Source organism: Diplotaxodon limnothrissa, linkage group LG8 (assembly GCF_057381915.1).
Source record: "Diplotaxodon limnothrissa isolate DT_005_m linkage group LG8, D_limnothrissa_male_GT1.1, whole genome shotgun sequence".
NCBI classification, from domain to species: Eukaryota; Metazoa; Chordata; class Actinopteri; order Cichliformes; family Cichlidae; genus Diplotaxodon; species Diplotaxodon limnothrissa.
The window spans coordinates 23,586,176-23,601,410 of record NC_140603.1 but is presented as its reverse complement, the minus strand read 5'-3'; the positions used below and the strand labels follow the sequence as shown (position 1 = coordinate 23,601,410).

The following is a 15,235-nucleotide window of genomic DNA, read 5'->3' as shown; positions in this document are numbered from 1 at the left end:
GGAATTTAGGAAGCACACACCAAAAGATACATATAAAGGTAGGAAAAGCTGACAGGAATACTTGAGTATTTACCTGCGGCCTCTGCCTCCCAGAATACTTGTGACTACTAGTAATACTTTACCAGCCATTAACGGAGTGAGTGATAAAGACAACTGTAGGAAATGTTTAAGTAGGCACTGACACACATTCAAAATGCCAACAGTGAACAGCATGCATGACTGGCGGCTTTAGATGTGATAAAGAAACTATCAGCGGTATTTGAAGTAAAGCAGCAGCCATCATGAAATGCAGAAGGACTGACGCCTTGCAGTCATGGTAAAAAAAAAAAAAAAAAAAGAAGAAGAAAAAACTACACCCTTTTTAAATTTTAAGGTTTTACATATCAAGACATGATAATTATAATCTGTAATTTTTACAAACAAGGTTTTATAAACAAGTAAAATCCGCCTCAGATGAACAGCAATGTTTGACACTGTGCCATCATTTATTTAACAAAAATAACCCAAAATGAAGGAATGTGTGGAGAAACTAAGTACACCCAGTCTTCCTAGAATCACCCTAAGATCACTGTAGTGCTCAAAGAACTGCAAAACAAACCCCAAGAGCTGCATCTCAGACTCTACAGGCCTCAGTTAAATATTAAAGTTCATGAAAATACAATTAGAAAATGACCGAACAGGTATGGCTTATTTAGAAGGGTTGCCAGATATGCAAAACACATCTGAACAAACCAGTATACTTCCAGAACAAAGTCTCTTAGATGGATGACACCAAAGTATAGATGTCTGGCCATCATACACAGACACAGTCACATTTGGTGAAAAGCAAGCAGAGCATATCAGCACAAACAGCTCAACCAGCTGTGAAGCACAATAATGGGGTGGGGATAATTTGGGTTTGTTTTGCAGCTGCAGGATCTGGGCACCCTGCAGTCACTGACACGAATTCTAGTGTCAGAGTGAGGCCATCTATCCAACAGCTAATGCTTGAGCTAAAATGGGTCATGCAACAGGAGAATGACCCCAAGAACACCAGAAATAATACAACAGCATGGCTGAAAAAAAGAAAAGAATAAAGGTGTTGCAACGTCCTGGTGGGACGTTGAGATAGCTGTGCATAAACAAATGCCTGCAAACCTCAATGAACTGAAGCAGCGCTGTAAAGAAGAGTGGGCCAACTTATCTCCACAATGATGTGAGAGACTGATAAAGCTGTAAAGAAAAACATTTCCAAGTTATTGCTGATAAAAACAGTTTTGCATGCTAATGAATCATGGGGTGAATCCTTTTTTTCCACACACTGCTTCTACATTGTGGCTTTGTTTTTGCTTAATACATAATGACATGGAGTAGTAATGCCATGCATCGTTGTGACTTGGTTAGGACTAGATCTTTTTTTTAATTTTTTTTTTTATTGACATGTAAAACCTTAGAAGGGACAAAAACTGTATCAAAAGTCTCCGAGCAAACCTGTGCAACGGAACAGAAGGTGTTGCACTCATCTCGCTCCAAACTTGGGACCTTGTTGCTGTCGAGCAACACTGCTAACCACTGAGCCACATTCCTGCGTTGACATGCACAATGACTTTGTGAACCACAGATAAATATACATAGTGTCATGAATCGCTGTGCGGCAGGCAGGAGTTGGACCCAAAGTGCAGGACTCACAGACTCAGGGAGGTGAACTCAAAACTCAGCTTTATTTGCTGGCAGGGAAAAAACATACAAACTAATCTAAACTGGGAACTTGGAAAACTCACAGAGAGACACACAGGGAGATCCACACAGCAAGAGGGACAACGCGACACTGACTCAGAGAAACACAGGGTTTAAATACACTGGGAAGTAACGAGGGGAATGAGACACAGAAGGAGGGCACAGCTGGGAGAAATCAGGACTGACGAGACAAGCAAAGCAGGACGCATTCACATGAGACACGGACCATCAAAGTAAAACAGGAAGTATCACACAGAGACGCGAACTTGACACAGTGGAGACAGCAACTAAGAAATACAGAGACATAAACCATAAGGCAGAGGTCTAAGAACCAAAATACACAGGGAAATACTCAGCTGGGAACACAAGAGACTAGACTAGAGAGAGTAACAAAAAACCAACCATGAGAACATAATGCACAATGCAGAGTGACAGAAAACAAGAAACTCAAACATGCAAAGACACACAATTACACAGAACAGAGGGGACACAGAGAGACATGAAGGGCAAGGGATCAAAACTAGAAGCCATAGAATAAATCACACACAAGTACAATAATACAAAAATCACAAAGAACTAAAAACGCTGGGTCAGGAGACCCAGGACCGTGACACATAGATACTAGTTACTGCTGTTTGCACAGATATGCATCAGTGCAGTTGGTACGGGAAAACGATGGGTGTTGTGCAAATGGTTATTTACCTAGGTGGTGTGCTAGCGTGTGAATATTTGAATGATAATATGGCAAACAAATCATTACTATACCTGAAAATTTCATCCCTAGCCATTCTAGTGCTTCGTAGCCTCTGCAGTCTCTCAAACTTGGCATCACAATTTGCATATAGTGAATTATGCTTCTTTTTAGACATGACACATAACCAATATAAACAAGGCATGAAGAGATAGGTGTGGTTTCCCAGTTATGCATCGCTTTCTAGATTCGAATTTGCCAAAACCGGAGCACAAAGTTTTTGCAAGCAATTATCAGCTAACATTATTAAAATGCAACAGGAGCACAGTCAGTCATTCACTACAGCTGCTTGCGACAGGACACTTGTCGATCAAATTTTAAACTTCAGTAGTTTTCTTTATGGGGAGTCTGAAGGGATTCCTTTTGGGGTAGCCTCAAGTGGCCATACCAGGAACTGCAGTTTTTAAGTGGGCTTTGTTTTACAGACAACCTCATGGACTTGGCCTGTCCTCATCTTTCATGGAAGTGTGCTCTCTATATTAAATGGGGATAAAGTTAAAAACAAAAGAACAAACAAAAACAGACCACTTGTCCCTGGCGAAAAACTTGGGAGATTAAAAAGACCAAAATTAAGGTGGAACAAAGACGTAGTTCTGATATCTGTAGTCAAACAAAAATATTGAATTCTTTATGGGACTTTTCAAAGAAAATAATGAAAATGTAATGCACATTATGGTTTTCATTCTTCTGTCACTCAAAGCGGCAAGCAGTAGATGGAATATGGGAAAATAGCAAGGGACTTTTAAATGCAGCACCGGAGCCAAAAATGTGTCATTGCTAAAGCTCTCTCAGAAAAGCGGGATCACCAAAGTGATTAGGATCGATCCTCTAAGGCATATGAACATCTGTACAAAAATGCATGCCAACTCATTTTGTAAATGCAGATATTGCGCTTCACGGGATAAATGACTCATTCAGTGGTACAGAGGGAAAAGCAGGGGGATCACCACAGCAGTTGTTATTGATCCTCCAGTGATTGTGAATTTCTCGATGAAGATTTCAAAGGAATCCATCCAAAAGCTGTTGAGATTTAAGTCTGAACCAAAAGAAGTGGACCAACCAGCACTTACCTGCCAGCACACACACGCACTGCAGAGAATGAACTGACAGCTTAAGGAAATGTGTGCAAAAAGGTGTCAGCCTCTGGCTGTCAGTCAGTTACATAATAAGGCATTAAACCATCAACGACATTTCCTTTGTTTCTTTATCAGCTCTCTTTAGTGTTGTTTCAACACTGATTCAAATCATTAACCATTCATGTCACTTCCTGAAACTACACCAGCCGTGCCAGATGGAATATCAGAGCGGGATAAAAACCTGGGATCTTGAAAAGCCCAAAACAACTCTCTGTGGCTCGTTTCAAAGTATACATTAGATTTTACAGGCTCTCACTGCAAATTAAACTCGACAGGAGCCTTCAATCCAAACCGAGGAGTTTGAATATGAACAGTGGCACTTTTCTGCCAATAGCTGACAGGCTCTTCTGTTTTGTCTCAACAAGGATCCAATTGGATTAAAAAAGCCCCAATGCCGAGCCCTCTGAATCGACTCCATTCAGCCACTGGCCTGCTGCAGCACGCACACCCCCAACATAAAACAAATGGCACTGCTCGGGCTTATGTGTGTGCATACTTAATTTCACCTTGTGAGAAGTTCCCACTCATTAAACACCAAAAATCAAAAGGGACCGTTGCACACACACAAACACAGATGCACGGCAGCACCCCCACTCCTTAATGTGAAGGATCACATTTGTTCCTGAAAGAGGTACACAGGGGGTCTGCAGTGTGTATGTGTGTGTGAACAGCGTGTGAATGCAAGAGCCAATCACAGAGCAGTATAGACACTGAGCCCCCCAAGTACTGCTGGTTTATAGGGCTCAGATTCAGAGAAGTCACATGACTTCCCAGCGAGCGAGGTGGAGAGCGAGGAGTGGGCAATGTGGGAAAGGAGATTGAGGAGAAGGAGGAGTGAAAAGAGGGTCAGGAGGGTGACAGGATCGCTGCGAGGGGTGAGCTGAAGGTCTGGTAAATGAATAAAGCAGAAGGAAAAAAAGAGAGCGACGCGACGGTTCTCGGAAGCGAGACTGTGCAGGCTGGTCGGGGTCTGTAATTACAGCTGAATGAACAAAGTGAGAAATGACTGACTGAAACGAGAAGCCGGCGAGCAGCTGAATGAAGGATCAGATGAATGAGAACACACAGGCGATAGTGGTTGCAGCTGATTACTACAGTGGGTAATCTTGATGGTCTGGTCTGGTTAACCCCGTCTCACACTGTCAAACTATCCTCACCACAATGCATGAAGTGACTATTCACCCATGACAAAACACAGAAAATCTAAGATATCTTCTTCTTTACATCATCATTTCTGGATAAGGTATGTCAATTTTAAGCTACGGTGGAAACAATCCAATCAATGGGCTTCACTTTTAAGGGTTTTCTTTGGTACTCATTGGGTCACGACAACATTCCCAATGAAAACTGTTCACAGCGAGTTCTCTGGAAATAAACTGTGATGCACTTTGAGTTTTTAAGATGTCATTTTTCAGCCGCAAACTAAATTCCATTTCTCTCAGTAGAACCAGGGTGGAGACAGGACATCTCAAAACTTTGCAAATACAACCAAAAGTAAACAGTATGGGACTAAAGCATGCAGACACCCCTGTACAGTGTTTGGGTTAGGCCCCTCAGGCCCAGTGACTTGCTCTTATTGCTTCAGACTGCCGTAATATTTTATATTGTTCTCCCAGCTTTGTGGGAAGGTTTCAACACATCATTGCCCACATAGGATGCAGGCCCCCTAAAAGAAAGTGTTTTCCAAGTTTAGCGGAGCAGGCCTGCACAGAGAGCACTGACCTCAAGTCCATTTAACACCTACAAGTCGGACCTTACCACATAACAATCAGTGCCTGAACCCGCAAATCCAACCCTTCTAAGTAAACCAGATATAGGAGCAGATTAATGCCCACAGTTCAGGAATGAGATGTTCAGCTGTCGCATATGGCTGTAATATTCAGCTGTCTGTGTATTTTTGAGCACGGAGTGGAACTGTGTGGTGATAAATCACCAGGGAGAGGGGAGGTAGAAGAGAAGAAATGGGAGAAGCTACGCTTTAAGAAAAGAAACAAGAAAAGAGGACTCCCCAATGAAATGCTTAGAAAAAAAAACAAAAAGGAAAGAAAGAATTTACACCATCACGCTCCCCCTGCTTCCTAAGAGCAACATGTTCTTTTTTAAATTGCGTAGTGGGGACAAGAGGTTGTTTACACAGTCCCCCAGTGGGGACAGAAAGAAAGTCCCACGATGGAAAGCATTAGATTTAAGGGTTAAGCCTTGGTTAGTGTTTCGGTAATAAGGGTTAGGAAAGTGCTGGTTACGGTAAGTCTCCAGGAAATGAATGCAAGTCAATGTAATGTCCTCTAAAGTCAAGGAAACAGGAGGGTGTGTGTGTGTGTGTGTGTGTGTGTGTGTGTGTGTGTGAAGTAAAGCATGTCCACATGGCCCGTGACATATGAAGTGGGGGGGAGTAGTGTGAAATGTGAAACAGATGTTACTCTTGTTTCACAGGCACTGATGTCGACACCTTTACAGAAAGAGGTATGTGTTGAGTGAGAGTGTGTCTGTGTGTGTTTGAAAGACATCATTCAAGTGACGGCTTCCCATAAACACCTGTTTTGTTCCAGTTAATATCTCTCGTCATGGTGAATAAATGAAAGAGGAGAGATATAGATAGATAGTTAGAGAGGGAAGGAGGTTGTTGTGGTGGTGGTGGCGGTTGTTGTGGTGTCGGGGAGGGGGGTCACCTCCATTCCTCTGCCGTCCGTGAAAGAGAAGAGCTCATGTGGGATGAACACATTCGTTTATTCATTCGGCCCATCTATTTTCAGCCCAGTGGGTTTATGGTTATTGGAAAGGCGTTGCCGTCTCGCTCCTTCCCAGAAGGAGTCAATATTTCTCCCTCTCTTTCATTTCTCCCTCTCTGCCTCTTTTTCTCTAATTCAATATTTTATCCAAAACACCACTCTCTCCCCCTCATGCACAGGCAAGGAATGCTGGAAGGCACTCGCAGGGAAACAAAACACGAGAGAAAGGCACGCAGCTCTGCGCACACGCAGAGAAGAATGCGAGAGCGCGGTGCCAACAAGGATCCCGTAAAAACTCGGGACATTTCCCACTTCCTTTGTCTTATCACACTTATCCATCACTGCTTGCTTGTCTTGCTTACTGATGCATCTTTATCTCTCTCTCTTCATGGCTCTTGTGGGGCTCTCGAGACCGACTGCGGCCTTTTTACAAGGCTGATGTTTGCTAATGACTTTTAATGATGACTGGTTATGGCTCATAAAACCTGGCTGTGTTACTGGCATTATTAAGTTTGACTACAGCACAGTGCCGAGCTGATGGCACACACTGGGGTCCTTATCAGGTGATTAAAATCAGAAAAGACAGTAAGCCCATCCGTGTGAGTGGGAAATGTGCGTGAGGGTGGGGGTAGGGAGGGCGCTGGTGCCTGTAATGCAAATGTGGCCCTAACAATTGCAGCACACAGAGCAAAACTCAGTGTCACAGGGAGGAGAGAGGTGCTTTGCAATAGATGCGCCTCCCTCTCAGCCAGTTTTGATCAGCGGTGGAGAAATTCCCACAAACCTTCACCTCCAAATATTGACTTAGTCTCAGGGACGTGACAGAACTGGGGCTTTGTTACAGATAAAAAACAGGATGGTGCCAGTGTAGTTTGGGCCTGAGCCTCATCATAGCACCAGTGTGGAAATGTACCGGAGCTTCAACACTCAAGCCACGGAGTTAGTTTAGAAAGTGAAACGAAGACGGGATCGTTTTCAATACTTTTTTATCCAATAAGGAACATTTTTTAAAAGGTTATATGAGTAAAATTATATTTATTTAGCCAATCCTTGTATGTCGCTTCTTACAAACCTATTTTCGTTGTGTTAATTTTAAACTTCAGGCAGGTGTATTTAGAATATCTGCTGACTCTGTAACCACAGATTACGATGAAGTAATCCAAGAGTGCAAACCTCCACTCTGTGGGGAGTATTTACTTTAATAGGAATAGTATTTTATTTTGTAAACATTCATTTTGGGTTTTTTTTTTCTTTTTAAACCTACTTGTAGAAGTTTGTAGTGCAGTAAAAATCCATTAATGGTAGCATGACAGAGGTTTACTTTGATTACACAAACAGTATGTAGATAATGGATAATAGCTATTGATTTGTAAATAGGTGGTCATGAATAACTTGAGCTCATTATTTAATCTTATACTGCGGGCAGCTCATTCTCTTTCTTTTGATGATACTTTATTTTTAAAAATAAAACACATTTTGGGGTCAACTTGAAAGAAAAGCAGAAGTAAAATGTAAAAGTGAGGTCAGAGGTCACATGACATAATATTTCTCTTGTGGATGCAAGCCCAGTCTACACCCCCCCTTTAAAGTTTTGTCAGAATTAGCTCAAAACCTTTCGAGCTATCGCATTTACAGACAGAATGACACGCAAACGCCACCAATCTTACTTGTAAATGTGGGATATCTAAAATATTTTATTCAGAAACACTCCAAATCTTTTAGATTGCTGAAATATCTGAAAATATCACTCAAAATAAGATGCCCGATGGTGGAATAATTAGTAATAAATTACAAATTACTTGTAAATTAAAGCCTATAATATTAAAAACATACATTTCTTTCAGGGTCCTTACAATCCACCACACCACTGGACTGTAAATGTCACGCCAGTCAGACTCAGCCAGTCAGATTCAGCCTTTCAGCTCAGCGTGGGGATAAAGGTCAGGTCCAAAGTGGGTGTGTGACCCTTGAAGAATCTTGAGGTGTCATAGTTATTTCAGAGTATTCGTGGCTACAACACGACGTAAACAAATCGTGCAAAGTGGCACAGGAGCAGACAGATAAACGCGCACAGGTGCACGGACACATTTATGAAACACATGCCGGACAAACTGCGGTCCGTGCTGAGAGTTACAAGGCAAATGTGTTCAAATTCAACATGTGTGCTACACAGGACACGACTGATCTGTTTTTAGATTATTATTAGAAACTCACAGACCAGGTGAAATAACTTTAATTTTCACCCATTCATTTTAGATGTCTGTCACAGATAAAGCAGCATTATGTGTGTAGAGCTGTTAAAAAGTTCTTTCTGTGTAAATTATAGTAAATAGAAGATATAAACAAGCCTTAAAAGTTCTGAATAAGAAATCCCAGCAGTACCATTGCAGTGAGATTTGCATTAAACACAAAATATTCCATTTTGAGAACATAATTTTGCACTCAAATGCACATTCTTGGCTTTAAAGTCATTCGCTATGCCTCCAACTTTACTTAGAGACGATGACGACAGCTGAAAGGGGCCGACTGTTCCTAAAAGAAGCGTTGCCTTTGCACAATCCCCAAATCCAGAACGAGTTGAAAAGGTGTAGATTTTCATATCTTTCCATGTCATGCAAAATATAAACTGATGGGATAGGTTGCTTGTTAAATGAGGTGTGTTATAGATGAAAGAATTAACATCTGTGTGTGGGACTGTGTGTGCTACCTTCCAAGGAACTGCAGATTGAAATGATCTAGTAGCCAAATGTGGTTCAAAGACTTTTTTTATCAAATCAGTGTTTTTGTGTGTGGAGCCTGAAAAATAAAGAACAAAACTAAACTACACATACAAGGGACAGACCTGTAATCTTGTAAAATAACCTCCCAATAAATGTCATTTTTTGAAGCCTGTAAAGCTCAGTTTATTGAGTAGTTTAGGACAATATATGCACCACAAGCTACAGCCTCATAAGTCTTTTACAAACAATATAAACACTGTTTTAAAAAAGTTTTTTTTAGGCTGCTGATTCACCCTGTGAACGCTTTTGAACATACAGGCAGATTTCTTAGGAGAAGAAGGTGTGGGCGTAGATTTTTGGGTAATGGGAAGACTCATAAGCAGGGATCAGGTCTTTCCCTGGGCATTTTTGTAATTTCCTTGACTTCTGGGGAATTGTGTAGATTTATGGCATAAATTTATGATAAAAATGTATCAACTGCCCCGATGGTTTCCTAAATACATTCTCTGTTTGGTTCATGTTTTTATTGGGAGAAAAAATGCATTTGTTGCAGGCGATACGTTTCCTGTGTTCCATGAAATCTAGATCTATGAGCATAAAGGAAACACACCACCCCGACTATTTGAAACACGTGCATTTCCCCCCTCAGTGAGAACATGAAAGAAGCAGTAATGTTACTTATGAAAACAAGCAGGCAAGTGTGGTTGAATTGCCACCTGGTGTTGGATTTTTTTTGTTTTCCTTTACTTAAAAACGACATTTGCATCTTAAACCACTGTGAAAAAAAGTAATGCATCAGAAATCAAGGAAATGAAGTCAAGTCAGACCCATGAATGTAGGTTTTCCAGATCATGATAGTCCTATGAGCTTGGAAAGAAAATAACTGGACTTCTTTAAGCTTCATGAAGATGTTTCGTCTCTCATCCTCTTCAGACAACGTCATACATGTTTTAAGCAAGGAAGGCAATCATCACAGGTCAAGTGCAGTTTAACATGGCACCTGTCAATATATTTTCTCTGCACACATTATCAAAAATAATTCAAAAACTGAAAAAAAGACAAAAAATGCAGTTACATAAAGTAGATGTGCATATGTGACCCTTGTTTTTCACATGAAGTGAGACAGCGCAATGTGCAGACGCATCCCTGCAGAAATAATGTTGAGAACCTGACAGAACAGTGGTTAAAATGACCGCTCACGGTTTGAAAAGTGCATTGAAAAGAAAAGGGCTGAGTTTGAAAAGACCATCAAACAAACTTCAGTTTTCTTTTGTGCTTAACAAGCACAAAGTGTCAGCAGAGCTGCTTCAGATAAAATGCAGTTTATATGTCTTTCACGCGCCCCTCATCCTCACCAGGACTAACCTAACGAGTGTACACGTGTGTAATAATAATAATAATAATAATAATAATAATAATAATAATAATAATAATAATCTTTGCTGGAATTTTAGCGCCATCTTGAGGTCCAGGCCGCTTTGCGCACTTGGATGCGCCTATAGGTCATCCATTAACTTCCCTTGCAGTCAATGATTATCGATTACAGCTCCACCGATACAAAGTTCGGTAATAACAGTGAAAATGACTGAGAAGGGACCATTATGGCGTTAAAAACATCTTCCTGCAGGCTTTTATTTAAATTCATCCATCAAGGTGTTGTGGCACCGCTCGCTGCCCAAAACGCCCTCCGCTCCGTGCTGGGATGCAGCTCCACGAGGGGATACTACAACTCTGGAAAGCCCAGCTACGCTGGACCCGGAAGGGCGGCCCACGTTCGGGTGGTGGACCTCCGTAGCGACACGGTGACCAAGCCGGGTCCGGCCATGCGCCAGGCAATGGCGGAGGCCGAGGTAGGAGACGACGTGATGGGAGAAGACCCGACAGTTAACGGTTAGAGTCGAAGAAAGAGTTAAATTCTGCTTTAAATGGTTTTCTGTTCTCTTTAAATTATAACTGACCCCTTGTCTGGTCTGTGTGTATTTTTATATTTGCACCAGGCTGGTTTAGTACCTCTTAGTTACTTCTTAATAATATATAGCAGACCATAGTTTCCATATTCAAGCACTGGTCACTTGGATTATCCAATACAGGATTACCCAGTAATCCAAATTAACCACACAGTTGGAGGATCAACCAAGACACCAACAGACAAAGAAAAAAAGTTATTTTCTTCTCTTCTATAAAGTGGTCACATCCCAAACGTGTGCTATTCCCGAGAAAAGTACTGTGTGGCTTACTTTTACATTAATTATTTTTTTAAATGATCAGATTATTGACAGAAAATTCCTTTTAAAAAATGGAAAGTTTATTGAACCATGTAAAAATTGTAAATAAATAAATAAATAAATAAATAAATTACATTAAAAATTTCCATATATGACTTTTAATTTCTGTCGTATTTGCTATTTTGCGACATTTTTTAACAACTTAAAAATTGATTGTGGTGTGAAAAAAAAAACTTTAGTTAAAAGAATTTTTTTTAATTTTGTTTTGTTTTTTTTGAAAAATAAAACGGAAATGGTTTGTGAACTTGGAAAATGAACTAAAATAAAATATAAATATAGACAAAATATCCTTCATTTTAGTCTTTTTCAGTTCGGTGCCTGCCTGAAACTTTGGATCATTTTCCTAAAACCTGCCTTTAACTTAAGCCTTCCATACAGTAATACTTAAAAGAAGAAAAGTATCACTGAAACTGATAAGAACTCAACTAAAACTAAACATTTCCAAACAATAAAACCTCCTCTGACACCAACAAGGCATTTTCAGTCAGAGAACCGCTGCTCACTGGACATTTTCTCTTTTTCAGACAACTCTCTGTAAACTCTAGAGATCATTGTGTGAGAAAATCCCACCAGGTCAGCAGTTTCAGCCTGTCTGCCACCAACAGCTGTGCCACGTTCAAAGTCACTTAAATCAACTATCATGCAGACAAAACTCTCTCCAAGTAAAACAAAGGTCTTTATGCTGACTTTGCAGTCTATATGACAAAATCCTCTCTGTCCTTTGAACCATGACTAGAGAAATGGTTTACTGCACTGCAGTCTTCTAAAGTCTTTGCATTTTTGTATGTGAAATGCTGCTCAAACGTAAAGCGTGATGTCTGCAGAGTTACAGAAAATCGCAGCAGATATGTTCGGGATGGAGGCCGCCCTGTTCGTCCCCTCTGGAACGATGAGTAATCTCATTGCAGGTCAGTTTTGCTTTCACCTGGCAGTGTGTGAATTAGTCTTAACTAGTCCTGGATGGTCGCAAACATGCCTCCATTTCATCCAACAGTGATGGTGCACTGCAGGGAGCGGGGCGACGAGGTAATCGTGGGGGACTTGTCCCATTTACACATCTACGAGCAAGGAGGTAGCGCTCAGGTGAGTGTGCCGCAGCAGCTTCATCTATGATGGGGTTTTTTTGTAACTAGACAAGAGTGTGTGTGTATTTGTTGTGTTGATACAGCTGGCTGGCGTGCACTCCACCACGGTGACCACGCTCCCCGATGGGACGTTTGACCTGGAGCAGCTGGAGTCAAAGATACGCCACGGTTACCCAGACCCCCATTACCCACGATCACGGCTCGTATGTGTGGAAAACACGCACAACATTCAAGGTGGACGTGTGCTACCTCTGGCTTTTCTGCAGGAGGTGTGTGTGCATGACTTTCACTTTGATTAGTCTGACCCCAGATCCACTTTGCATCAGTCCAATTTAAGCAATCTTTGTCTCAGAGAAGATGTCAGTGTTTCTGGATTATGTGTCCATATGGATTCTTCTTTGATAGAGTTTTGACCTGCATTTGTGGACGGCACAACGTTCATAGGCAGTGATTTCTAGAAATGTTCCTGAGCCCATGCAGTGCTTTCGGTGACTCATGCCTGATTTTAACACAGTGCTGCCTGAGATCTCCAGCAAAGTATCCATAAATAAAGTATCCATAAGTAGCTCCTTAACTGATGCTTCAGGGTCACCTGATCCAGACCCAACTATAAGCCTTTTCAAAAAGGAAAGTTTTAAGTTTAATCTTAAAAATAGAAAGGGTGTCTGTCACCTGAACTCAAAGCAGGAGCTGGTTCCTCAGGAGAGGCTTTTACAGCCTCCAAGAACTTCAAGAAACCCTGTAGGTCGAAACTAAAGTGCTCCACTGGGATGATAAGATACTATGAGGTCTTAAGGCTATGATGGGGTCTTATTATTTAGAACTTTGTGTTTAAAGGTAAAGATTTTGAATGAAATTCTGTATTTAACAGAACAGAAAAGCTAATATTGGAGAAATATGTTCTCTCCTTGTGCTCCCTGTTCAGTACAGCGTGTTAGCCAAAGTAGTACGGACGTAGGGTGGCGTGAATCATTTCACTGCTCGCAGCAGAGACCACAGTTTGGGTCATATACATTTGGTTATCATTTGAAATACATTGTTAATTAAATTTCTTCAATTATTATTAAAGATACCTTTTCTTGGTTGCCATGGGGATGTATCCCCGGAGACTTTGTTGTAGACTCGTAGTCTCCGGCAGGAAGATTTCCCATTGAAATGTATTATTTACAGAGTCATGCTGATTGCCACATTTTGATGCAAAAGCAATAGTGATTCGTGCCTTATTAAAAATTTAATGATGTGATGTTTGGATGGTTTGTTTCCATGTTTAAGGTGCGTGCTTTAGCAGATCGATATGGTCTGTCCGTTCACATGGACGGAGCCCGGGTAATGAACGCCGCTGTAGCTCAGGGAGTGCCTCCATCTGCCATACTGCAGCACACAGACACTGTTAGTGTGTGCCTCTCCAAGGTGGGTTTGACGTATATAAACACACACACACAAAGTCAAGATTCTTCTTAACCAAGGTGAAACTGGATTAATGTAACAATCAAAATCCTGGGTGTGTATCAGGGTTTGGGTGCCCCAGTTGGTACCGTGCTGGCTGGACCCAAGGACTTCATATCCAGAGCGGTACGGTGTCGCAAAGCACTCGGTGGGGGAATGCGGCAGGCTGGCATACTGGCAGCAGCTGGAAAACTCTCCTTACAGAATATGATTGGAAGACTGGAGGAGGATCACGGCAATGCAAAAATGTTTGCTCAAGGTGAGTAACTACCTGGTTATTCCATGAAAATTCAATCCACGTGACTTCCTCAGGATCTGCTGTTTTTTTATGCAATAACTTTAGTATGTTTAATGAAGCCATGCAAAATCTTACCTTTATATAGTGAATGTTTCCTGAGTTCTAGAGGCTCAAATTACTGGAATTTGACTGATTTTACATGAATACCCTTCAATGAAAATTAAATACTTTACTGGCTCCCACTTTACTCCTTTGTGTAATTAGCTTGTTTCTTCTCCACGCTCAGCTCTTCTCGACTGCAATCCTAACTTGTTCGCTGTTGACTTGGCTGCCGTGGAGACAAATATCCTGCGTTTCCGCCTGCAGGATCTCAGTTTGAGTCCCCGCGAGTTCTGTGACCACATGGCTCAGGTTAGCGAGAGTGAGGAGGCTGCACTCGGGCAGGGGATACAGGTTCTCATGTACCCTCATTTTGGGAACTCTGTCAGGGCCGTGTGGCATCTTGGGATTTCTCCTGAAGACACTCAGCTGGCCATCCAGAAAATGCAGTTTGTGGTTTCTCAGCATGTGATGGAAAATATCAGGGCCCAGTGAAACCCAAGTCAGGATGAAACCTAATCTTAGAATGATTACAGAGTAATGTAGACTGTGAAAAATGGGACAAACACTTCTACAAGCATGTGAATCTGTTAAATGTAATTAAGCACAGTGTCTTGAATTTTATTTTGCGCCCTTATGATTTATCTTTTATTAAAGAGATGGGTGCAAATACAACAAAGGGCACAGATGATGAAGACCTTCGTCCATTTTAACTGTGCAGCTCTCTGTAAGAATTTATATTAATCATTACTATACATTCTTTATATTATATTAATGAATATAATATTGAGGACTCTGTTGGAAAATGACCCATATTTCTGTACTCGCTTAAACTTCAGCAAACTTTAGAAATCTGTCAACAAATTTGGAAACTTTTATTACCGCTGACTTTCTTTATTTTTTCAAATGTAAATAAAAGCAATAATAAAAACATGAAAGAAGCTTCTAAGAAGCATTTGTCACCTCATTTTGTATGTTCTTATTTACTCACAGGTGTTTCCATCATCATAAAGTGGTGCAGAAAAGGCCC

At 41.2% G+C, this 15,235-nt stretch overlaps 1 protein-coding gene across 1 annotated transcript; it reads left to right on the top strand.

The window, feature by feature from the left end:
* The first annotated feature begins 10,609 nt into the window (after nucleotides 1-10,609).
* On the top strand, nucleotides 10,610-15,084 carry tha1 (threonine aldolase 1). Its single transcript, XM_085360923.1, has 7 exons — nucleotides 10,610-10,942; nucleotides 12,162-12,245; nucleotides 12,332-12,420; nucleotides 12,506-12,691; nucleotides 13,695-13,832; nucleotides 13,935-14,127; nucleotides 14,393-15,084. The coding sequence occupies exons 1-7, from the start codon at nucleotides 10,654-10,656 to the stop codon at nucleotides 14,698-14,700; spliced, it is 1,287 nt and encodes a 428-aa protein (XP_085217049.1). The 5' UTR covers nucleotides 10,610-10,653; the 3' UTR covers nucleotides 14,701-15,084.
* Nucleotides 15,085-15,235: the final 151 nt, after the last annotated feature.

Excerpts from the sequence above, each read along its gene's own strand:
- tha1 (XM_085360923.1), top strand. The coding sequence starts at position 10,654 with ATGGCGTTAAAAACATCTTCCTGCAGGCTTTTATTTAAATTCATCCAT. Across the intron at positions 12,246-12,331 it reads GATGAGTAATCTCATTGCAG|TGATGGTGCACTGCAGGGAG; the intron begins GTCAGTTTTGCT and ends TTCATCCAACAG. Across the intron at positions 12,421-12,505 it reads AGCAAGGAGGTAGCGCTCAG|CTGGCTGGCGTGCACTCCAC; the intron begins GTGAGTGTGCCG and ends GTGTTGATACAG.